Here is a 25740-nt window from a genome sequence, read left to right on the forward strand (position 1 = left end):
TAAGAAAACATCTGTCACTTACGTTTTTGAGTCATCCCATAACACACAATAGGGATTCAAAGTACCCTAAAAATAAGCAGAGAAAGAAGAAATGTCTCTTGAATACATACAACAAAAAGGGAAGGTTTCTGTGAAATGCAAACAGAATGGCAGATTTCTTATCTTGCATTATGATACTTTCAAGATCCCATCTCTATTTTTTTTTGCATAAAAAATTTGTATGTCCTTTCTCAGACTTGTTGATGCATTTTATGAAATTCTCGTCATGAAAACAATACATTTATTACAAACGTCATAACCTATATTTAGTTTTTCTTTGAAAATTGAAAGTGAAGCTCTCATCTAGCACAAGGTCCATATTTTGATAATTTAGAAATTACCTAATTTCTAATAGATTTCATTTTTTTACCTGTAAAATATTAATTGCTGGATTATTTCTTTTCAGAAGACCAAAATATCTACAAAATGGAAATCACAGGGAAACATTCTGTATTATGCACAGGAACAAACACCACCACCACCCTCATTAGCCTCTAGTTGTCACCTTCCTCGGGGCAAGAGATGGTTGCATTAACTGTCCATTTCCAGAGAGTGTGTTGGATTGCAATAGCTTCTTCTTCTTCTTTTTTTTCTAGAAAGGTGTTCATTATTAATGGCTGTATTTTTTTAAAAGGAACATTTTATTCAAAAATGATGATGAATGTGGGCGCCTGGGTGGCTCAGTTGGTTAAGCGACTGCCTTCAGCTCAGGTCATGATCCTGGAGTCCCGGGATCGAGTCCCCCATCGGGCTCCCTGCTCAGCGGGGAGTCTGCTTCTCCCTCTGACCCTCTTTCTTCTCGTGCTCTCTATCTCTCATTCTCTCTCTCTCAAATAAATAAATAAAATCTTTAAAAAAAAATGATGATGAATGCAATAAAAATCGATGCACCTCACAGCATTCCCTTAAAGTATGAAGAATATAAATTTCATTAAAAGGGATTTTAAGTATAAATTTGTACCTGATATGCAAATTCCTCTGCCCCACCACGCTGCCTACCCCCTAGCAAGTCATTCATGGCTGCCCTCTTGGGGTGTATTTCACAATTAGCATGAACTAAACCAGATCCACTATTTAATAACCCCTTTGTATGTCTCCTTAATTATAATAATTACACCTATTGAGTGAAGATGGAGATGGAACCATAACATGGGATATTCTTTTGAATTTGGAAAGAAATATCAAGTTTAATCATTTCCTTCCTATAAACCTAATCTAAAGTGTAAAAACGCTAAAGTCCCAGTAGAGCTATTGTTATCTTTTAAAGACCATCTCATTCTTTTGAAATCGATTGAAAGAAAATGCAGATGTGGCCACATCTAGACCAAGGCAAAGTGTTTTGTTTTGTTTTGTTTTTTAAATAGTTCACAGACAATGTTACATTAGTTTCAGGTGTACAACATAGGGATTTGACAAGTTTATACGTCATGGCTTGCAATATCTTCTTAATCAACAGATTATTTTTGTATAGAATCATGTCTATTGAAACTATGTAAAAAAAAGTGCCAAATTTTTATTCAGTTCAATAATTTTATATGTATGAGTGGCCTCCCTGACCCTCAGGATGATGCAGTGAGGTTTCCATTATCTTGGGAAGTGCTTTCTGTTTTAAAGAGTACTAATTGTTTTCTTTCTGTCGGTCTGTCACATTCTTTGGACCTTATTTTGCCCTTTGAAACTAGCCTAATAATTCTTCCTTTACATGATTATCTTTAGATATCTACACATGCTATTCTACCCCTGAAGAGTCCTCTTCTTTAGTAAACGTACTCTATTGGTTTCAAGTTCTCTCATTCTCCACATTACTCATTTCCTAGAGCACATACTTTTTTTTTTTAAGATTTTATTTATTTATTTGACAGAGACAGAAACAGCGAGAGCAGGAACACAAGCAGCATGAGTGGGAGCGGGAGAGCAGGCTTCCCGCTGAGGAGGGAGCCCGATGTGGGACTTGATCCCAGGACCCTGGGATCATGACCTGAGCTGAAGGCAGACACTTAATGACTGAGCCAACCAGGCGCCCAAGAGCACATACTTTTGAGGTATGTTTAGGGAAACCATCCATATGTGTCCTGCCTGGGCAGAACAAAGTGGTGCTATTGCCCCTCCCCTGTAGGTGCCATATTCCTAATAATGCAAGCTAAGACTGTATCAGATATTTTGGGAGTCTCTTCCTCAGCTTGATTACTTATACACTGAAGTCTAGGAGAGACTTTTTGAATCCTGATTTTGACATCCCATACATTCACCATTGATTCAAAACTTTTTAATCTTTACAGGATTAAGAAACAAGCATGGTATCTATGTCCTCATCCAACCAAGTCATTAATAAAAATGATGACTAGGCCAAGGCAGATAAAAGTTACAATCCTGAAACAGGCTACTGGCTCTGTTCCATAGGTGGACATGCTCCCTCCATGACTGCCACCCTCCACCCCTCAGTCTTGTCTTAGTATATGATCACTGAGGTATATCTGGCAAAACAACCTCTTTAAAAGTCTAGGCAGGCTCTGTGTAAAATGTTGTCTTTCTAAGTGCTGTTTGCTGGATCTGTTCTAGCATTTCACTAGAAATAAACATTAAAAATAGTGATTCCAAAATTTGTGAAATTCACCCCAATTTTATTTTTCATTTTAATTAAGACATTTGACTAATCCCAATATTTTAACACCATTACCAAAAATCCCTCAAAGACTGCATACCCAAGGTATCTTTCTTCTTGTCAAATGCTCATACCTATAAACTATGCTCTTAGAGCATAAAGAGGCTCCTTCCCTGAAAAAGGTTATAGTCTTAAAGAGGTTGATGAGGAACACACATATGCAATATTTATATAACAACAAAGAGCCTTGTTTTTATAAGTGTCACTAGTCATACCGTGTAAGGGAGAAATGAGGGGCATCATGGCTTGTGTTAGACCAAGTTTCATCAAGTAAGTGAGTGTTAATGAGGTTCTACATGAGGTCTAGATCTGGGGAGGGTCATAGAAGGAGATGGTGCTTCAAACTGTTTTCTTTCCTTTTTTTCCCCCAGATAGTTTTCTTCCTCTGTCCCATGAGAACCTATCTGGTTTTAGCTGAAATTTTCATTCAATCTGTGACTTTCTAAGAAATCCTTAGCATAACTACAATGTTGCATCATAAAGCTATACTACATTTTATCAGGGGATTTGTTCAAAAGACCTCAGAACACTTTGTAGAGAATACATTATCCTTGAAATATCACAATGAGGGGTATGGGAGTATATATTTCATGAATATAGAAACTAATTATGGGTGAAGAACCTGAGATAGTAGTTCTTCTGAATCTAGTTCACTTCTTTTAGTAATGTATGAGTTAGATAAAGTTAAATCTCTATATAAACCAATATAGGATACTGATTATAGGATTAATATTTCATATTTAGAATTCATAACAGGTTACAACAGAAAATAATATTATAAGAGAAATATAATATGACCTTAATTGTTTGGATATCTTTCCTTTTTAATGTCCTGAAGAAAGTGATTTGCACTTTCAGATAAAAGTATAAAGGTGAGAAATGCTTATTCTACCCTTAATCCATGCCATTGTTAACCTTAGTTTTATCTTCTACCTTCTTCACCCCTCATCTCTTGGATCTTATCTCATACTTCTCTCTCTTCTTGTCCTTGTGAAAATTTAAAAAGCGTCCATGTGAGAATTATTATAGGTTCCAAAATGCACCACTCAATCTTGTGTTTCACTATGCATTCTGGAACCTACACGACAGACAGACACCCCTCTGTGAGCGTTCATTCTAGTGCAGTTACCAACATGTAAGTCTGTGAGCTGAGGTCAATTATTTAAATATTTGAAGTTTAGAAAAATAAGCAGAACAAACAAATTTGAGGAATCTTAGTATCTGGATAGACCAATTGCTTAAGGAAAAAGAACGTGCAATGGGAAACATAAAGCAAACATCAATGATGAATGAATCCTAAACATGGAAAAAAAAAAACTGGCTAAAAGGTTCTGCTGGGAAACCACTTGTAAAATATTTGTTATAATTTTTAGATACTTTTCTCAAAGGTGCTCTGCTACAAGATCTGTTATGAGGAATTTACAGGAAATCGATAACAGGAAATGGTGAGCCCAACAGACAGTAACAAAACATAATCACAGGAACAAGAGGAAAATAGGCGAGCTGTGCACTAGCCTATAGAAGTAGATTTAAGAAATGCATTAAACTAAGGAAGCAAACAATTCTCAACCAAATGAGACAAGTGTGCTTAACAAAATTCATTTACAAAGCTGTCAATCTCATCGACACTTAAAATATTAAAATTGCATATACTGAAAACTTTTCGAAAGTATACTCTTTTCTTGAAAAACACATTTTTGGTAAAACAAGCAAACAAAGAAACAACAACAAAAAACTGTCTCTCTTGACCCCATTCAAAACAGAATAGTTGAACTCAAGTTAAATATTTCTACTCACCTGATTTTAAGGCATTTAAAACATGTAGCATGACCCAAATTTCCTCATTACCATTGTTTAACACACAACTTCCAAGTTTCTTTAATAGTCTTCGCTGTTTTTTACTTTACTTCATTTACTTCTCTCCTGTTTCCACATCAACAAACCAATATGCCTATTTAACAGTATATCACCGGCTTTGTCAATGTATTTCTATGGGTGGTTCTCTCTTTTCCTTTGGTCTGCGTAACTTTTTTTTTTTTTCTAATAGAATAGGGGATTTGGACATCCTTTCTAGTTCTAGCCCACAGTGATTCTTGAATGACATTCATAAGTGAATTCCTTTTCTTCTTTCAAAACTGTCTTCCAAGTAGTTTTTTTTCCCGCTATAGAATATCCTAAATACATCTCCCTATGGTAAATTACTCTTACTATGGTAAATTTCATTTAGTCATTCATACAAAAATCACTTAGTAAACACCTATTACATTCCAGGTACCCTTTGAAGCACTGAGGATACAGCAGTGAACAAAACAAAATTTTTGCTTCATAGACTTAACTATAGTGAAGGAGGCAGAGAGAGAGACAAATAACATAAACACATAAATATATAATATGCTGGATGGTAATCTGTGCTATGATGGTAATCTGTGCTATGTGTAAATCACAATGACAGGAAAGACTGGGAAGTGAGTGAGTTGCAATTTTATATGCTTGGAGGCCTTCACCAATAAGATGATATTTGAGCAGAGATCTGAAGGAAGTTGATCACAGAAAAGATAACAGTAAAGTCACAGTAAAAATGAATGAAGACCAAGTTTCTTTATTTTTTCTTTGGTGTTATTCATTTCTGAGTAAATTCAATCCACATGCTATGCTTATTACACTCTTGCTATCTTAGCGTTTTCCAGTGATTTTCTTTGGACCTACTCTAGAATCAACTGGGATGCTTATTAAAAATTTAGAGTCCTTGGCTCCACAAATTTTGAGATTGGGGCTATTCCTAGGAATGTGCATTTTAATTATTACTGCCTCCACCCAACACAGTTTCTATCCACATCAAATCTGAAGAAATGCTTCTCAAGACACACACAACAGAAATTAATTGGTTTCTTTACCCTGTTCTTCTTCAAACTTTCAAATGTTTAGTGCTCATATGCCATAGCAACTTCCAAGTCTGGAAACATTTTAACTTTCTTTTACCTTTCATATTCCTCTTAAAACAATATATCCTCTTGTCTATAGAGACAAAGCAAGCAAACAGAGGAGGCATCTAAGGGCATGAAGAAGGGCAGTGACTTCATCAGAAGTCTATCAACATTTCCAGTTTTCTGACTTAGATGTTCCAGGATGACTCCCTCTGTCACATCTTCTAGTGCATTGCACATTGACTTCTTGAATGCAGATGGGAGGAAGATTGTTCAATGGACACTTCACTTTCTTTAATTTTCAGAATTTTAGACATAAAGGCATTGCATTAAAAATATGTGGGTTTTGCTAAGCTTATGTTCCCTTTCTTTCCCCACTAAAGCTTAATTGTAGTTATATAACTGCACAAATAAATTTTGGGAATCCCTTGAGAACATTTCCAAAATGATTGACCTGACCCACAAAAGACTATTTTATATCTTGCATATAATTCTAATACTACTTTAGAAAAGACACATTTAAAAAATCTAAGGAATGTATGCTAGGGGAGGTTAGATCTTGTGGACGTAAATTTTTCCATAGTCAAATCTATGAAAGGTCACTAAGAGCTGATCAGTGAGAGTACTTCTTTTAACATATAAACGGCTTCATAGTCCCTGAAAGTGTAATATACCACCCAAGGGTGGTATATTGAAAAAAGTGTATGAAACTCAACAAAAGAAAATGATCTGTTGAATGTTCTTCAAATCCTTTTTTAAAGTATGGGAAGTACCGTTCCATATTTTTGTATTTTTAAATGATACTTATAAACAACTAAATCTGGTTCTAACACTCTCTCTTTTTTTCTTTTTTCTTCTTTTTTGAAAGGGTATGCAATACTGTGTTCTTACTTAATGGGAGAATGGATATAAAGGGATTTTTGGATAGATTCATGGGGGTTCTGTAGAAAGCATCACATTGAGAACCAGTCAATGTGGAGGAGAAGGAACTGGCTTTCACTAAGCAGACTGACATAAAGACCACTGAAGTGAGAAATGCAGAATATTGTTTTAACAGGATGAGTCGCATCCATGTTGCATAGCTTCTTGAGGAGTTGGCAGCTACTTAATTGGAACATAAAGAAACAGCATATATTTAATTCAGCTTCTGCTATGTGGTTACTCACTAGCCCACATTAACCAGATGACACTATTTTTGTGGATATGATAAGAGCTTGCTTCTCTAATTTCTGAGATATATCACTAACCTGAATGTACATTCAGTGAATACTGCCTATTTGACATATGAGAAATAGTAAAAAGTGAATACTGCCTATTTGACATATGGGAAATAGTAAAAAGTCAAACCACTATCAGGGATTATTTGTATGTGTGTTCTTCAAAGAAAATCATTGCCTCCATGTAGGTATCTTAGAGTGTCTTATCCATGTAGGATTATATGATTACATCATTTCCAACAATGTCTGCACAGGAGTCTGGGGCACCTTCCAAAAACACATGGGTTTTCTAGGGGCAGAAACTCTCCAAGTATTTGCTATGAGTTGGAGTGGCAAATAACTTAAAAAAAACAGTTAAATAACTAGATTTCATATAGATAACACATAACAGCTTAAGTCTTTTCCTTTTACAGCCAAGAGGATATTATAATGTATATTAATAATACTTTTATGGGATATAGCAAAGGCAAGGGCAACAGTGGCATTTTGCACTGTTCCAGTCTATCAGCTGCCAGCAGAGAAGTTTTACTAAATTGCTGCAAAAGCACAACATATCTACAAATGCCAGAGTTGCCCTTGACGTCCAGCACCTGGTTCCACAGGGCCCTTCCTGTGGTGCCTCAGTGGTGCTGTCCTGTGGCATCCTCCGATTTTCCCTAACATCTCACAACCCCTTCACAAGAGCCATTCTCTCATGTCTGGTGATTCCTTTAATCAGGCTCCTAAAGTGCTGGTATGATAATCAGCAGGACAAAATTTAATCTCTAGTTGCTAATTATTCTTACTGAATACTATATCATCAGTATTATATTATGTCTGATTCAAAATGGCACTATTAATGTTTACATATATATTATCTTCAGAATCTAAAATTAATTTTGCAATGTTCCAATGCAGGGTTATTAGTTTTCTACAGCTGCTGTAACAGATTACCATAAACAGCAGCACAGAACAACATAAATTTACTATTTCACAGTTTCTGCAGGTCAGAAGTCTGGTGAGCTCAGCTGGATCTCTTGCTCAAGATTTTGACAAGGCTGAAATCAAAGTATTGGCAGGATTACACTACTTCCTGGAGGATCTAAGGATAAATCCATATTCAGGCTCATTCAGGTTTCAGCAAAATTCCTTGCAGTTGTAGGACTAAGGTCCACATTTCCTCCCTGGTTGGCAACCATGGGTTGTTTTCAGCTTTTAGAGGCTGCCTATAGCCCTTGCTCGAGGCCCTCTTCTTTCATCATCAAAGTTAGCTATGGTAGTTGACTCTATTGTTGTATTTCTGACCACAGCCACAGGGAAAAGTTACCCACTTTTAATGGTTCGGGTGATTAAATTGGACCGACCCAGATAATCCAAGATAATTTCCCCATCTCAATGTCCTTACCCTTAATCCACATCTGCAAAGTCCCTTTTGACATGAATACAATAGGTTCTGGAGATTAGGACATGGGCATTTTGGGGGGATGGGAGCATGAGTTTGTGTACCATATAGGGGTTGACTAACTCCATACCCTAGAATCCAAATCTGGCAACCTAGTTTTGTAAATAAAATTTCATTGCAGAGCCACACCCCTCAGTTTATATAGCGTCTGGTTGCTTTCATGCTCCAACAGCAGAACTGAGTAGACGGGAGAGAGGCCATTATGGCTCATAAGTCTAAAAATATTTGCTATATGATTCCTAAGAAAAAAGTTTGCTGATGGCTGCTCCAAAAATAGCATACTTATTCTAAAATCTTTTTGAAAAATGTTAACTATGTATTATGAATCAAAATAAACTGATTTTGGAATGTAAGTGGGAAGGTTGCTTACTTAAACTGAGGAATTTAGGATATAACAAAACAACAACAACAACAACAACAAAAACCCCAAAAAACAAAGCCAAGCGTACCTAGGGAACAGCTTCTATCTCAATTTCTGCTGATGGCAGAGCCATCAATCTGCTTGTCTAGTTAACATTTCAAGACTTTTCCATAAAAGTTACCAAGAGCTTTAAGCAGGGGGAAAAAGAAATCAGAAACATCTTCCAAATGGACAAAAGCTAGGGTAGAAAAGTAATTCAAAAAGTAAAGGGATACAAACAGCCCTTCATAGAAATTATAGATGCATAGACTGAACTTCCTTAAGGTTTGCCAAGTGATTTTTAATTCCTCAGGTTGTTATCAGTAATTGATATTCATCAAAATACCTACCGATGAGTGTTGAAATCTCTTCATTGTTTCTCGTGCTTATCTAACGGTAACAAGCATATTCATTATAGTCTTCCATTGTGTTTTCAGCTATGATTTACAAAGGCTGTGGCTCATGATTAATTTTAGTTTATACACTAACACAAACTCCTTTGTTTGTTAGCTTGATCCTGTTAGTATGCAAACAAGTATGGCCAAGAAAACAAAACCTACAAGCCCAAATTCCCATGAGATTTTTTGTGAATACGACCAATTTGAGAACTACAAATAAACTTCCTGGATTTTTTTTTTCAATGCTTAAAGTCAGCAGTATCATATTACCTAGACCACCAGAGTCTACTCAGAGGAAGAAATAAAAAGAAAGGCAAGACTGCAGAGACTGCAGGCCAGCACAGTTCAATCTGTCTTTCCACTAGAAATGGAACTACATAAAATTATTCTTAAATTTGGAAAAAGAATGCATTTTCAGGCTAACAAAGTTGATACAGCATGAGCTAACTAAAATGCATTTATTTTCTTATTCTTTTAACTCATCTTTAAAGATGGAGATGTTATCCACCTTGGAAAGTCATAGCAGGCTCAGATCTGTCAGATCCAAGGCATCCTAATGCTGTGTGTGTGTGTGTGTGTGTGTGTGTGTGTGTGTGTGTGTGTGTGTGTGTGCGCATACATGCATATACGGTCATTCTACTATACTTACTTAGGACTCAATAATTATTTTCCATAAAATTAGTAACTTTCCTTATGCATTAGATAATCTGACATTATTGATAACCATAAATCTCACACTGAAGAAAACTTAAGTAACATGAAAAGTAAAATTCTTTTTCTGGGAAAGCAAATTTGATATTTTTTTAAAAGCAAGCAATTGCTATGCCTAAGCACTAAGGACTATAGACCCCGACTCTATAGGTCATCACAATAAAGCCATAAGCCCCCCAAAACTGAACAAAGAATAGCATCTTAGTCATTAATGATTTATGAGCTGGGTAAAACTGCAATTGGCTTTGCTAAATACAATTTGGAATTTCAAGATTCCATATTCTACTACCTATTTCTACCAGTTCCCAAGGGCCCTATTATATTTAATATACTTTAAATGCTATTTGTTAAAAAGCTTTTTAAAAGAACACATTAGGAAATGTTAACAGGTTTTCCCTAGGCTCGCGATAACTATTAATTCTCATTCTTCATATTTTTCTACATGGCATATGAAACAGATATAATTTGAAGTCATTACTGTTTTCTGAGCTCAGGAAAGTGCAGCACATACTTTTGATATAAGAAAATAGGTGAAAGTAAACTTGATATTAGAAATATATCATATCTAAAATAGTTCAATTTTGAAGGCAAAAACAGTGATTTTATATATATATAGTTAAAATAAAATTTCAGCTTGTTCTAATCAATTTCTATTTCCATATTTAAGATGTATCTTTTTTCACATTTTAGCGGGGACCATTATATTTCACTATAGGCTAATTAAATGATCTCTTCAATGGAAAAACGCTAAAATCAATATACAAAGCATATTTTTATAAGACTGGTAATAAATACTAGGATACTCAACAAACCAGTTACATATCCCTTCCCTCAATGAGTAGTATTTTACAAACTCTAATTTGGGTGATAAGTGTAAATACAACAAGCATTAGAAGTTCACAACAGGAGAGCAAGAAGGGCTGTATTGTATGGATGAAGTGTGAAAATATTTATAAAAGAAATAAAGGGGAGAAATGAGGGATCCTGTCACCCAGAGAGCCTCCATCGTGTAGTTGTTAGGCTGGCGTCTGAGGGCAGCTGGGCACTGCAAGCAAGGGGATAGCAGAAGTGACTGGGAACACCTGGCAGCATTTTCTTCTCCAGCGTAAGCTTTTCTTCTTCCCCTCCTTCTCCCTCAGACCCTCTTTCAACAGATTTGTCTATATTCTTTTAAATGGAGGTCTTCTGGAGCGGAGATGATATTGTTTTGAAAATCTGGTCAACTCATTGGCTCAAAATATTGAAAGACAGAATTAGTTCTAAGTGACTTGTGGTAATTACCTCACCATTCTTATATTCTGACTTTCCCTGTCACTCTAAGTGTCTAGCTGGTGCTTAAATTAAAATGTATTGTTGATACACTCTGGTTTTCATAGGTAAAAAGTAATTTTCTGTACACGGGTTATCTCCTCTGTAAATCGGCTGACAGAATATCCCCGCAGAAGAGAAGCTTGACTCAAAGCTTAAATCTGTTCATTTCAAATAGTTTTACTGAATTAACATTAGTGGGACTGTTTCATCAACACTATTTTTGAGGTTAGGTTACCCTTTCTTCAACTTATGAAAAAAAGTCATTTAATTAATATGTTCTTTAAATTCTCAATAGTGACTTTATTTAGGAAAGTTTTGTTGATGTTCACTTACATAAGTGTTTTCTCCATAAGAAACACGATATCCATTCTGACATTGCATTTTTTTTTTCGTAAGCAATTAGAGGAATTTGTATCTCTTCCTATTTTTTACCAATGCTTATTATAACTGATAGACATTGCCATAATAAGCAATAAAAACAAACACATAAGTAAATAAATATTTTTTAAACAAATTTTGAACCTACAAAAAAATAAGTTCCTTACTCAAAACTAATGTTAAAGGAATTCCCAGCGTTCAGTGCAGTGATGAGATTAGGTAGAGATGAGATTATTCTTAGTATAAAGGAGGTAGATTTTATAGAAATAAAACACATTCTTAAAATTAAATAGAACCGGTATGGTCACATTTTGGCAAAAGCAGAAAAAGACCTAATAGTTTAAGTATTAGTTGTGATGTTTAAAAGTCATTATTAAGAGATTTGAGATCTTCATTAAACAATCTAGGAAGCCTGAGGCATTTTAGTAAAAAGTGGTTTACAGGGAAGATTATTGTCATTTTTTATAAAACCAAGATTGATTTTCTTTTTGGAAAACAGAAATTATAAAATAGGAGAGAATACATAGGTTTTGTAAACTAAAGGATGTGAGTATAAATTCTGTTATGTCATTCATTAAATTTATCAATTTGGGAAAATGACACTCTGTGCTTCTGTTATTTGTATGTAAAGGTCAGCTTCACAGAAACTTTTCAAGGAATTAAAAAAAAACTGTGTAATGCAACACATGAGAGTGCCTCAGTTTAATACAGGGAGTATCGAAGTATAATCAGGAGAGCCTTAATAGGAATCACTTTCCTTGTCCCTACTCATCAATGATTGAAGCATTTAAAGTGAATGTGTAAAATATAAGAAATTTTAAATTTCTACAGAAGGACTGGACAAGATTTAAAGAATTTCAGTTGCAGTTGGATGGATTCAAGAAAGCGTTCTTGTCATTCTGGAATGAGAGGTTTAGATTTGGATTACTGGAGTACCCAGGTAGTTTGAAGTAGGTTTCTCTGATCCTTGACCTAGCACTTTCATATGCCATCCCGCCCATTCTCCTACTCTGGGTACTCTGAAGTTAATTGTTCCCCTTTGTATTATGTTTATAACTTCTACTGCTGTATGCATCTTAAACCTATGTATTTTCGTGGCAATCTTCCCCACCACGTGGTGAGACAGGTTCTTATTCATCTTGGTCTCCTCCACTGCTTGGCTCAGAGCCCAGTAAAGATGTGTACGTAGATAAACAATTTAGTAACTATTATCTTGGATAAACTGAAGGGAGTTTTATTACGGACAAAAGCATAGGATAATCTGGTATTTTTTTAAAAAAACAAAATTCTGCATTTTTATAAAACTTGATAAAAACAGTATTTCAAACTATACAGGCACCAGAAGTAGAGTTATCAAAAATGCATGCACATCACTTGGTATCTCCCGGCATTTTGTTTCCATATAATATATACCTTCATGACAAATCACTTCGTTTATAACTCTAAAAAGTCTAGAAAAATGTGTTTTGGTCTAATCAAATGAGTGTTAACCTTTTTTAAAAGGTAAATTCTATAAGCAACTCAATGCCACATGGACGATACTTACATTAGCCAGATGAGCTAGTTCTATCTCCAGGAACGAATCAGTTGTTTTGGGTTCAGGCCTTATTGTGACCACGATGATTTTGGAGTTAACAACAGTGTAATTTCTGAAACAGAGTAATTATGATTATTAAAAGGAGAAAGGATCGATGACAAGTATGAATTCCTCCTGCTCAGTACGTGTTGGGATGCATGTTAAATAAATATATCCTAACGTATCTTAAGGAAAACAGAGAAACCTTGGGCAAACAGATTTTAAGCATGATACTAAAGTACTACTCATGGAAAGCTACAGTTCACTTCTTCTTATAAACAAACCCTATCTGGAACTAGAAAACTTTGTGGGGGGAAGCTATTGCTGACTGTACCATTTTAGATGTAGGGAAGATGAAAAAGTAGCAGCACTGACAAACTTTTGATTACTTAAATCTGATTCACCTACAAGAGAGATGGATTGTGAATTCAAACCTTCAGGCAATCTTTAAATGAATATAATCCATTTATCTCCAGGTGGACTTAACAGTTTTGTTCTCCAGGAGACCAAATATTCTTCTTGTAAAGTGCTATCTTGGTGGTTTTTTTTAGACTATCTCAAAATTCATTAAGATGAATGATTGGGATGTGGTTTAGCATGAAAGCAAGCAGCGTTTAAATGTAAATAAATGCTGTTGCTAATCATTGACCATCATTCATTTAAGCAATAGAGAATTTCAGGCCACTTCTTTATCTCAATATGCTCCATGGAAGGAATACATTTGCCTTTTGAAATACCTTACCAATTACAGTTCACCCACAAAGAAGTTTTAAATATATTTACAAGCTACAAAAATTATCCATAAACATAAACATATAAAACTGAGCCAACTCTTTCTTGTACGTACAAGTTTTATCCAACATGTATAAAATGCTACACATCACCTCTTATTTAGAGATTTTAAGTTTTATTATACTTTCAGCTATATATATTTATTCCATCCCTTCTTTTTGACTTGAAACAAATCACAGAGCATGTTCTTCTATAGAACGTGTACTATTCCGGGGAATTTGTAACGGGTACCAAAAATGAAGTCATTCCATTTTTCCTTCTTTTTTGTTGTTCACAGCATCATTTGTAGATAATAAAATTCACCAATTTTAAGTGGGCAGTTTAATGCTTTTAGTAATTGTATACTACCATGCAAGCAGCACCAAATCAAGATAGACAACCTGATCCCTCACCCTGAACACTTTCCTTGAACTCTTTGCATCTGATCCCCTCTTGCTCCCAAGGTTCCAGGCAACTAATGAACATGTTGCCACTAAAATCATGCCTTTTCTAGAATTTCATTTAAATAGAATCATACAGTACAAAGACCTTCATGTTTGACTTAATTCACTTAGCATAATGTTTCTGAGATTCATCCATTTTGTTTCTCTTTATAGGTGAGTACTATTCCATGATATGGCTATAACACAGTTTGTGACCTACTCATCAATTATGTAAACAACCTGTGGGTTACTTCTGGTTTTTAGTTTTTATGAATAGTACTATTCATATTTGGCTATTATGAATAATTGGCATACATACTTTCTACATAGACACGTGTTTTCATATGTTTTGGGTAAATACCTACGAGTGGACTTGATCATGTGGTGAAAGCATGTTTAATTTTATAAGTAAATGCCACACTCTTTCCAAAAATGGCCATACCATCAAAACTGTATAATTCTAATACTGTAGAACAATGTTGAACCCCACATTCTTTGTGAAAATCTTTTCTCTAATGGGATGGTCTTTGCCATGATATTTCACAAGAAAAAAATGCTGACTCTGCCACCATGAGGAATTAACCATATTTAGTAATAGAGGAACTATAAACATATTTTGAGTTGGATAACATTTTTTAGCCCATCTCTCATGTATTCAGTAATGTCAAATAACAAATTCTTAAACACTGAGGAAGCTTCATGGTATCTAGCCTAACAGTAAAAAGTAAAGAACAACAAAGTAAAATTTGACCTTATATTTCTTAGGGGAAGGTAGCTGCAAACAGAGAGGGCTGGTTAACTGTCCTTTATTTCATTTAATACTAACTGAAGGTCAGTTGCACTGAGAATGATATGAAAGTAAACTTTAAATGCCAAGTTCCCTTTGCAAATTTATTGTTCCCTGTTTCTCCGAGTAAGGGTGTTCAGGGCATCAGGTGAGAATAGATGGAATTAACAAAGCTGTGAGGTGATGTTGGGCAATTAATTATATTAGCAGATGTGACAGGATTCTCAGAGCATGACAAGGTGTATATAATTTGGGATTGGGGAGAATGTTTGTCTGTCACCACCAAAAAGAATTATGGAGGTTTCGCCCAGAGAATAGTCCTGAGCACACAGATGCAAGTTCCTTTTCCAAATTAGCCTGAATATGTTTGAGTTCTGGTTTGTTTACTTTGAAACAAAAATATTTACGTCACTTTAATTCATTTTGCCTCTTTATTCTGGTTCTATTTATAATCCCATTTCTCTGCTATAAATAAAGCCAATGTTAATTTAACTCAACTGCTAATTTTAATTAATAAACGTTAGTTAAATTTAATGGTATACAGATATTTTGTATTATTTTAAAGTTGTGTAAGTGGATCATTTACTGGAAAATACAGATGTGAGTATTCCAAGCAAGAATTTATAATTTTGTCAAAATATTTATGAAGCTCTCTTTGTGTGTTTGGGCATGTGGGAATTTAGACCCTGAGAAACTGGGGTATAGAAAGCAAAGTAGCTAAGATGAGCAGCCCTCTGTAGGGTATGTTACGCTGTGCCAGGTTTATCAGCTTCTCAACTGGCCTGGTGGAGATGACCCCTAGAGGACAGAGCCCACCTATGACTTTTGCTGTGTGTGTGTGTGTGTGTGTGTGTGTGTGTGTGTGTGAACTTATTTAGAATTCAACTGGGAAAGGTTGCATGCCAATATAATTATGCAGATGGATGTTCTCATCACACTCATGTTAGTACTCTCCCCTACCCTGTCCTGCTAATATGTAACTATCTCTACCACAACATCCATTAATGATATGTATGTCTCCTTCCACATGATTATAAGTTCAAGGAGGGCAAGATTTGTATCTAGCATTTATGTATCCTCATTTGTATTATGCTTTGCACATTTTAGTGCTAACACATGTTTAAATATCATTTTAAATAAACACATAATAAACAAAAATATCAAACTTTTGACCAAGTTGGATTAAAATGTAATGCCATTATCATGGTATTAAAATGCTTAATGAAGGAAAAATAATCAAATTTACATTATGCAGTGGGTCCCTTTTAAAAAAGTGTATAGCATGTGAAATTATCTTTAATTTATTCCATCAACTTATTCTAATTTGCATAAGTGAGTAGCTGGCTCCTTATGTGCCATGTCAGGCTTTGTGATCTGCTAATGCTTTCTGGCTGGGCACACATTTATATTCACTGCTGGGAAAGCAGGGCTTATAGCCAAATGGATTTCATGACTGCAATAATAAAGTTTTTTTCTATTCTTGAAATTTGTGCTAGTAGGTTTGGCTAAAACATTTAAAATGTGTAGAGTTATTCATTCAAAGGAGACCCAAGTTATTCTTCACAATTATTACAAAGGCTTAAGGCACTTAGAGTATATAAACCATATCTTAAAGAGAGTAAAAAGAAGTGACTATAAAATGGAATGTAGTTGTTTACAAGAGACTCACTTTAGGTATAAGGACATACCACAGGCTGAAAGTGAAAGATGGAAAATGATGGCCATGCAAATGGTAACCAAAAGAAAGCATAGATGGTCATATTTGTAATGGACAAAATAGACTTTAAGTCAAAAACCATAATAAGAGATAAAGAAGAATTATATACTAATAAAAGGGCCAATTCACCAGGGAGATAAAACAATTATAAACATATACATACCTAATAGCAGAGCACCCAAATATATGAAGCAAATGTTGACAGAATGGAAGGGAAAAATAGACAGTAACACAAAAATAGTAGATTTCAATTCAATACCCCACTTTCATGATGGATAAATCAACCAGATAATAGATCAATAAGAAACAGAGGACATGAACAACACTATAGATCAGTTGGATCTAACAGACATATAAAGAACACCCTATTCAACAACAGCAGAATATACGTTCTTCTCAAGTGCATATAGAGTCTTCTCCAGGATAAATCACAGGTGATTCCACAAAAAGAGTCTGAACAAATTTAAGATGATTGGAATCATACTAAGTATCTTTTCTGACCACAGTGGAATGAAACTAGAAATCAAAGGCAAAAAAAAAAAAAAACAAAACTGGAAAATTCACAAATATGTGGAAATTAAATAAAACACTCTTGAACAATCAATGACCAAAGGACAGACTACAAGAGAAACTAAAAATATCTTGAGACAAATGAAAATGAAAACACATTATCAAAACTAATGGGACACAGCAAAAGCCCTAAGACAGAAATAGGAGTAAATGCTTCCATTTAAAAAGAAGAGCTCAAATCAACAACCTGTTTTTATATCTCACAGAACTAGAAAAAAAAACCTAAAACCAGAGTTAGCAGAAAGAAGGGAACAATAAAGATTAAAGCAGAAACAAATGAAATAGGGAACAGAAAAACAATAGAAAATATCAACCAAAATAAGAGTTGTTTGAAAAAAAATCAACAAAATTGACCAACTCTTAACTAGATTAACTAATTAAAGGCAGAAAACTAAAATAACAAAAACCAGAAATGAAGAGAGGAGATATTAGAACTGATGCCACAGAAATAAAAAGGATTACAAGAGACTACTATAAACAATCACATGCTAATGATTTGGATAACTTAAAAGAAATTCCTATAAACATAAAAGCTACCAAGACTAAGATTCATGAAGAAATTTAAAAATGGAACAGACCTGTAACTATTAGAGATTGAATCTGTCATCAAAACCTCCCAACACAGAAAAGCCCAAGAACAGATGGCTTCGCTGGAAAAATTCCATCAAATATGTAAAGAAGAATTAACATCAATTCTTCTCAAACTTTTCCAAAACTTTGAAGAGGAGGACATACTTCCAAACTCACTTTATGAGACCTTCCTACCAAAATCAGAAAAAGATACAAGAAATGAAAACTACAGGCCAATATTCCTGATGAAGAGTGATACAAAAAAAAGCAATAATCTAAACAAAATACTAGCAAATCAAATTCAACAACACATTAAAAATATCATACAACATGGTCAAGTGGGAATTATTTCTGGGATGCAAGGATGGTTCAACATATGAAAATCAAGGTAATATACTACATTAACAGAACGGAGGACAAAAACATGATCATTTCAATTGATGCGGAAACATTTGAAAAAAAATTCATTTTTTCAGGATAAAAACTCAACAAATTAGACATAGAGGGAATGTATCTCAACATAGTAAGGACTGTACATGATAAACCAATAGCTAACATTATATTCAATGGTGAAAAACTGAAAGTGTTCACTGTTATATGAGGAACAAGGCAAGGATGCCATCTATTGCCACTTCTATTCAACATAGTATTGCATTCCTAACCAAAGCAATTAGGCAAGAAGGAGAAATATAAGGCAACCAAATGCAAAGGGAAGAAGCAAAATTACCTATGTTCAAGGTGAAATGATCTTATATGTAGAAAACCCTAAAGATTCCACAAAATCCCTGTCAGAACTAATAAACAAATTTAGCAAAGTTACAGGATACAACATTTACACTTAAAAATCAGTTGCATTTTTATACACTAACAAATAATCCAAAAAGTAAATTAAGGAAAAAAATATTTATAATAGAATAAAAAAGAATAAAATACTTAGGAATGAATGTAAGAAAGTAAAAGACTTTTATGCTGAAACCCCCCCCAAAGAAAATCTTGCTGACAGAAATCAAAGAAGACACAAATAAATGGAAAGATGTCCCATGTTCATGAATTTGAAGACTTAATAGTGTTAAAATGTTTGTACTACCCAAAGCAATCTAAAGATCACTGCAATTCCTATCAAAAATCCCAATGACACCTTTTTTACCCAAATAGAAAAAAGAATCCTGAAATTTATATGGATTCTCAAAAAACTCTGAATAGTCAATACAATCTTTATGAAGTAAGACAAAGCTAGATGCCTTGTTTCCTTATTTCAAAACATATTACAAAGCTACAGCAAGCCAAAACAGTATGGTACTGGGATAAAGACATGTGACAGACACATAAACCAACTGAATAGAATAGAAAGCCCAGAAATAAACCCTCTCTTATAGGCTCAAATTATCTTTGACAATGGTGCCAAGGCTACACACAATGGGGGAAAGATAATCTGTTCAACAAATGATGCTGGGAAAACTGGACATCCACATGCAAAAGAATGGACCCTTACATTGTGCCATATAACAAAATTAACTCAAAATAGATTAAAGATCTAAACATAAGACTTGAAACTATAAAACTCCTAGAAGAAAACATAGGGGAAAAGCTTCATGACATTGAATCTGACAATGATTGCTTTCATATGACACCAAAAGCACAGGCAACAAAAACTAAACTACACAAATAGTACTACATCAGACTTAAAAACTTCTGTGCAGTAAACAAGTAACAGAGTGAAAAGGCAGTCTATGGGATAAGAAAGGATATTTATAAGCCATATATCTGTCAAAGGGTTAATATTGAGAATATATAAAGAAATCCTAAAACTCACCAACAACAAAAAAAAATAGGATTAAAAAAATGGGCAAAAGACTTAGACATCTCTCCAAATATGATACAGAGATGGCCAACGAGTATATGAAAAGATGCTCAACATCACTAATCATCAGGGAAATGCAAATCAAAACCACAATGAGATATCATTTCATACCTATTAGGATGGATACTATCCAAACAAACAAAACAAAACAATAAAAAAACCCAGAAAATAATGTGTTGGCATTGTTGTGGAGAAATTGGAAGCCTTGTGCATTGTTAGTGGGAATGTAAAATGGTGCAGTTGCTTGGAAAACAGTATGGAAATCCTTCAAAAAAAATCAAAAATATAATTAGCATGTGATGCAGAAATTCCACTTCTGGATATATAACCAACAGAATTGAAAACAGAATCTCAAAGAGATATTTGCACACCCTTGTTTATTGCAACACTATTCATGATAGCCAAGAGGTGGAAGCATCCTAAATATCTGTTGATAGATCATAGATAAAGAAAATATGGTATATACAGACTATGGAATATTATCCAGCTTTAAAAGAAGAAAATTCTGTCATATGCATGAACAAACAATGAATCATGGAACACTACACCAAAACAAATTATGTAATATATGGTGATTAACATAACAATAAAAGTTTAAAAAAAAGGAAAAAAAAAAAACAAAGGTGAACATTGAAAACATTATGCTAAGTGAAACCAGTTACCGAAAACAAAAACAAAAACAAAAAACCAAAGAATGCATGATTCCACTCATATGAGGTACCTACCGTAGTCAAAGTTTTAGAAACACAGAGGCTGGGAGGAGGTGAGAGAAAGGATGTTGTTCAAAGAGCATACAGTTTCAATTTTGCAGGATGAAAAAGGTCTAGAGATTTGTTGCACAAAAAGGTGGATATAGTTCAACACTACTATTCTGTGCATCTTAAGATGGGTAAGTTTCATGTTATATGTTTTTTACCACATTTAAGAAAATGCACTGCAGTGTTACAAATAGACATCAGTGAAGAGGACTGTGGAACTTATTGTGCAAATAAAGGATAACCGGATAAGGTACAATAAAGAGGTGTTAATAGTTTAATAAAAGTTATTAAAATTACCGTAACCTCTTTCCATGTTTAGAATTATAGTTCATGTAGCTTCTAACTTGAGAGTTTTCATAATTGTTTCAAACTAGCCCCCCAATTTAAATAAAACCAAAACAAAATAGATGATTTCATGTATACTAGGAACTGGGACTTCATCAAAATCATGTTAAATATATTTGCTTTTAAAACTAAAATCAGCTGATGGCTGTTAAAAAGTAAGATTGGGCTAATTTAGTGCTTTAAAACTAATTAGGATTTCAAGGTGGGTTTACTGAGGGATGTAACACCTAGAACTACAAAGAAGTTAAGTGATCAGGGATTTAAATTCACTTTCAAAAGGTATGACTAAATTAAACTCAGATTTTTGTAAGTAATATGCTGAATGCATAATAATATTTCATAGTATTAGTCATGCAAATTTGTTATTCCCATAGATAATTTTAATTTCTAGTGTCCTCACAATAGGCTATTATAAAAAGATACCGGATATCACAAAAACTACAATATGTCATTGAAAACTCAGAATGAAGAAGCAAGATCCAAAGTTTAGGTCCTGAACCTGAAGAACAGGTGCTCTTAAGAGAACTCAACAATTTCAGGGTGATTGCCTTCGGAATGTATGGGTTTAAAAGTAATTATGTTTCCATTTTTTGATTATTTCAAAATAATTTAGTTCAATTACTTTTCCCATTTGCTTTTAATTCCTATAATATACAAACTCAAATGAGTTCCATTTGCTAAATATGAAAAAAATTCCACGTCATTTATCTTTATTAGGTTGGTGTACCTGACAGCAAATTCATGTGGTTTTGCATTATTGAAATTTTTTTTCCTTTTTGAAAGATAACTTCCAAACCACTACTGGCTTATGAGAACATTGTTGCTTTTTGTTCATCTGTATTTTTCCTGGCATTTTAATACTATAGTGGAATTTGCATATAATTTTAATTAGATCCTTTACAGTGTCGTGAATGTTAATAGCTACATTAAAATGCTTTTTTTTTTTTTTTAACAGGACTACATCGTCCACATGTCCTACAGGGAAACTACACATTGCTCCTATACTCAAAAGTATTGTGATTTCCTATAAAACTGGAATCTATTAAATGAATCAGAAAATAGACTGTTTACAACTGTTTCTTAAATGCTAGCTTGAGTGTATGATTGGATACACATTTTTTTCCTTAGAGATAATTTCTGTACCATAAATTCCTAGAAGTGTTTGCATCAATGACAATGCATTTTTAAAGCCTCTTGATATTGCCAAATTGTCCTCCTAAAAGTTAAAACTCCTCACCAGTGGTTTGGGAGCTTGTCAGGCTGTGAGTGGTTGTTAGTTTCTTGACTTGAGTGGGGGATGTGTGTGGGTGGCCTCGCCTGTCTCAAAAGACCCTCTAGCCTCTGCTGGCCAGCCTTCATCCCAAAAATGGTCATGAGGGGCTGGGAAGAGTGATAGCCTCATGCCTTGATGTCAGTAGCCTGGGTTGGGACCACCACATTGACCCTCAAGTTTCCTTGAGTTTGCTCATGCATGGTCACCTCCTCCTTGACCTTAGAAGATTTTCAGCATAAGAGCGATACGTATTCACACTAACATCGAAGTGCATAGTTTGTATTGCTCAAAGGAATCGATACTAGCATTACAGAGGAAGCAAGACAGTGGAAGAGTCCTGGTTTTGGCCGAGAAGACTTGAGTTGGATTAGAACTCAGTGACCTACTGGACACATAATCTTGGGTACGTCACTGAACTAATAAGGAAGTCAGTTTCTCATGTGAAAAATTAGAATTCTAGATGGTACTAACCTTTAAAGGACCTTGCAGCACTAATATCCTGGTTTATGCTTTTTGACTATCAAAAATTATTCTAAGAGGGATAAAAGTGGAAGGCTGAGAACAGCACATATTTAGTTTGGACAAAAGTAGAGAATATTCCTTCAGTTGAAGGGACAATCTAAATTTACTTAATTGTAAAAGGGAAGACAATCAAATGGCAAAATAAAAATTGCAGCTTGAAGAATAGCTGAATGCATAGTAGGGCAAGAGAAGAAAAGAAATCTCTAAATAAAAGACTCAACATGCAAAGTTATTTCTGCCTATGTATGAAGGGAAATTTCTAAATCATATCTATTCAAAACATTACATCAATTTCTCCTTCCTAGTCCCCATGAGAGAAATTATGCAAAGTATTGTTTTGAAAATGATTGTATCAAAATATAAAATTTCTGGAAACTTAACAGCAAGCCTAACATTATTCAGTGTATGGGAAACTTGGCTCCAATAGTTTCAACAGACAATTAGTAAAATGATCACTCAGGAAAATGTGTCATGAAAATTTGGTAAATAACTAAACATAAAGAGCAAATCTGTGTATTTTTGCATGTTGAATTGGAAGATATTCCCTTCCCTACTGGGTTCAATTCACATAGTCCAATTTATAAGTAAAACAACAAGAAATATGTATTTTATTCCTCTGTTCCTAACATATTTGTATGGCATATATGCTAAATGTCTATGTACCTTATTATTTTAAAAATGGCTTATGTAGAATATTCTATCAGATAAGACAATTAATTATTCCAGTAAACATTTCTTGGACCTTTGTTATTTATTAAGCACTGTTCTGGAGTTTCGACAGTAGAAAAGATTTAAAAGAATTCAGACAGTAAGGTTAGCCAGGTTGCTGCTTAGTAAATATTTGTTCAGTGACTAAAACAAAGACATCACCCTTGTCCTTTCAAAGGCTTCTCTTATTTAGCAGATCTATCATTGGTATGATTACTAACTCAACTTTCTGGAATAGTTTTTTGAAAAGGAGAATAATAAAACAAAAACAAAAACAAAAACCAAGCCTGAGGATGCTTCATTACATTATTTTACTGTATAAAATAAAAGGAAATGAGAAGTAAATGCTAATATTTCACCTTTGAAACAGTACTTAAACAAATATTTCATCCTGAGCATTCCATTGTCATTATTCCCAGTCTAAATGCGAATATTGTTTTCCTATAGTCATTTACCTAATTACTTTGTACATAGAAAGTATAAGTGGGTATTCACAGTTCTTATATAAAGGTTGTTAAGGACTTTAAGCTAAAGAATATGTCAGAACTGCACAATTCTCCAGTTTTATTGCAATAAAGACAAGGAATTTTTGAAGTTGGAGAGAACCTTTGAGTTCAACCCCACAACATACATATAAAAAAGTCAATGACTTGCCTGCAAATTTGAATCCGTTTGTGTCACAGGTGGTATTAGGGGGGCCGCTGCTCTGGACAATTCCCTGCTTTATCCATTAAATCATTCATAACATACCCATTAGTCTACCCTAAATAAATTTTCAATTCCCTTGACTATAAATTTATGAAACATGGAATAACCTGGCTTATGGTGTACGAGTGAGTTCTATGGTATTATGCAAAACAAGATTAATCATAATGCAACTTTGTTAGACAGGTAGGAGAAAAACTGTATCACAATCTAAAGCATTTTATGTTGAATATTTTATTTGCATTCACTATGTCTCTCAGCAGCAAACAGGGTGAATGTTGCACATCTAGGTGCTTATTTATTTATTTATTTGGTGCTTATATTTTAAAGCTGAACTGAAGGCAGACAATTTCTGAGTGACTGGACAAGTTTATAAATTTTTTGTTATGTGAAATTAAAATTAAAACCCAAGTCCTCTGATTTTAAGTTAGTGTCTAGTCTAGAGTTCTTGAAAGATTAGCTTCATACAAATGAACCCCCTACAGAAATAAGGATCTAACTTTGAGTATCTGGGTATACTGAACTTGAGCACATTTCTTATCAAATAAACACCACATGCAAAGTTAAAGGCAATGTAAGTATAAGTCTATTTTATCTGTAATTGTGCACACCAAAGTGTTTTAACAAAACCAGTGGAAAAGTTGGTAGAACAAAAGCAAACACAGACCGATTCAAATTCAGAAAGCCCAAATTCCATCCAGAGAAGAAGATAATTAAAGAAAACTCAACTTCCCATTAGTTGTCTCTTTGGTTGCAGCTAGAGATTTACTGACTGTATTAATAATTTGCTGCACATGGAAAGATTTTCTCCAAAGAATCATGACTAGTCACTGCCGCTGCAGAAAACTTAGTTGCTTCCTTGCAAGGCCTTTTTTCTGCCGGACTGAACTCTAATTGTGTTTATTTATGAGACTATTTGTTATGCTTCTGGTACAATTGTATACATCATTTACAGTCCTTCCTCCCTAAAAACTTAAGGTTTTATTCATAAGGGTGTGAGTAAGAGCTCACCGCAAATGTGGCTGTGTTTAACTAAAACAAAAAACAACAAAAAAAAACTTGGTCTCAGTCATCCAGAAGGAAATGGGGTGGAGGAAACAGGTCATCATGAGTGAGAACATCACTACCCAAGTAGGTATAAAGGATGTTTTCTGTGAGATCAGGTAAAGTAGTTAAGACAATAGAGCAAATAAATGTTCATAGAATTACTATGTGCAATTGTTTCTTTTTATGTCTGGGAGGAAAGAAATCAATGGATTTCTTCCAAAAATAGTCTTCTAATTTAACAACAGCATTTTTTCTTAATGTCGCTATAATTGAATATTTATTTAGAGGCAAATTGAGATCTTGTGCAAATGAAGAACAAAGCATGCAGTCCCAGTCATCATAGCACTCCTTTAATTTCATGTAATGTTGATGAACAGTACCATTAAGTGCAAATAAAGAGAGAAGACAGATTAATTTTAAAACAACCCATTCTACTACAGAGACTTGAGTTTTTTCTTTTCCTTAATTTTTTTTTTTCCTTAGTCTTAAGGCAAGTCATGATTAGTTACAAAAGAATTGCAGGGGTATAATCAGAGACCAAAAGTGTTTTTCTAGTTGTTTTGAAGTGCATAATATGCTAATAAGCTGTTCATTAAATGGGTATTT

The 25740-nt window shown here is 34.2% G+C and overlaps 1 protein-coding gene across 4 annotated transcripts in view; it reads right to left on the reverse strand.

Moving 5' to 3' along the window:
• Window positions 1-25740, reverse strand: part of ADGRB3 (adhesion G protein-coupled receptor B3) — a 726710-nt gene that overhangs the window by 296825 nt on the left and 404145 nt on the right. For all 4 annotated transcript variants that reach the window (XM_027603097.2, XM_027603095.2, XM_027603096.2 and 1 more), the window contains 2 exons: window positions 13028-13130; window positions 23-66 (listed from right to left, as the gene is read on the reverse strand). In XM_027603097.2, coding sequence (XP_027458898.1) covers window positions 23-66; window positions 13028-13130 — 147 coding nt within the window. The remainder of the gene's footprint in view (window positions 1-22; window positions 67-13027; window positions 13131-25740) is intronic.

This window comes from Zalophus californianus, chromosome 7 (genome assembly GCF_009762305.2).
Source record: "Zalophus californianus isolate mZalCal1 chromosome 7, mZalCal1.pri.v2, whole genome shotgun sequence".
NCBI lineage: Eukaryota > Metazoa > Chordata > Mammalia > Carnivora > Otariidae > Zalophus > Zalophus californianus.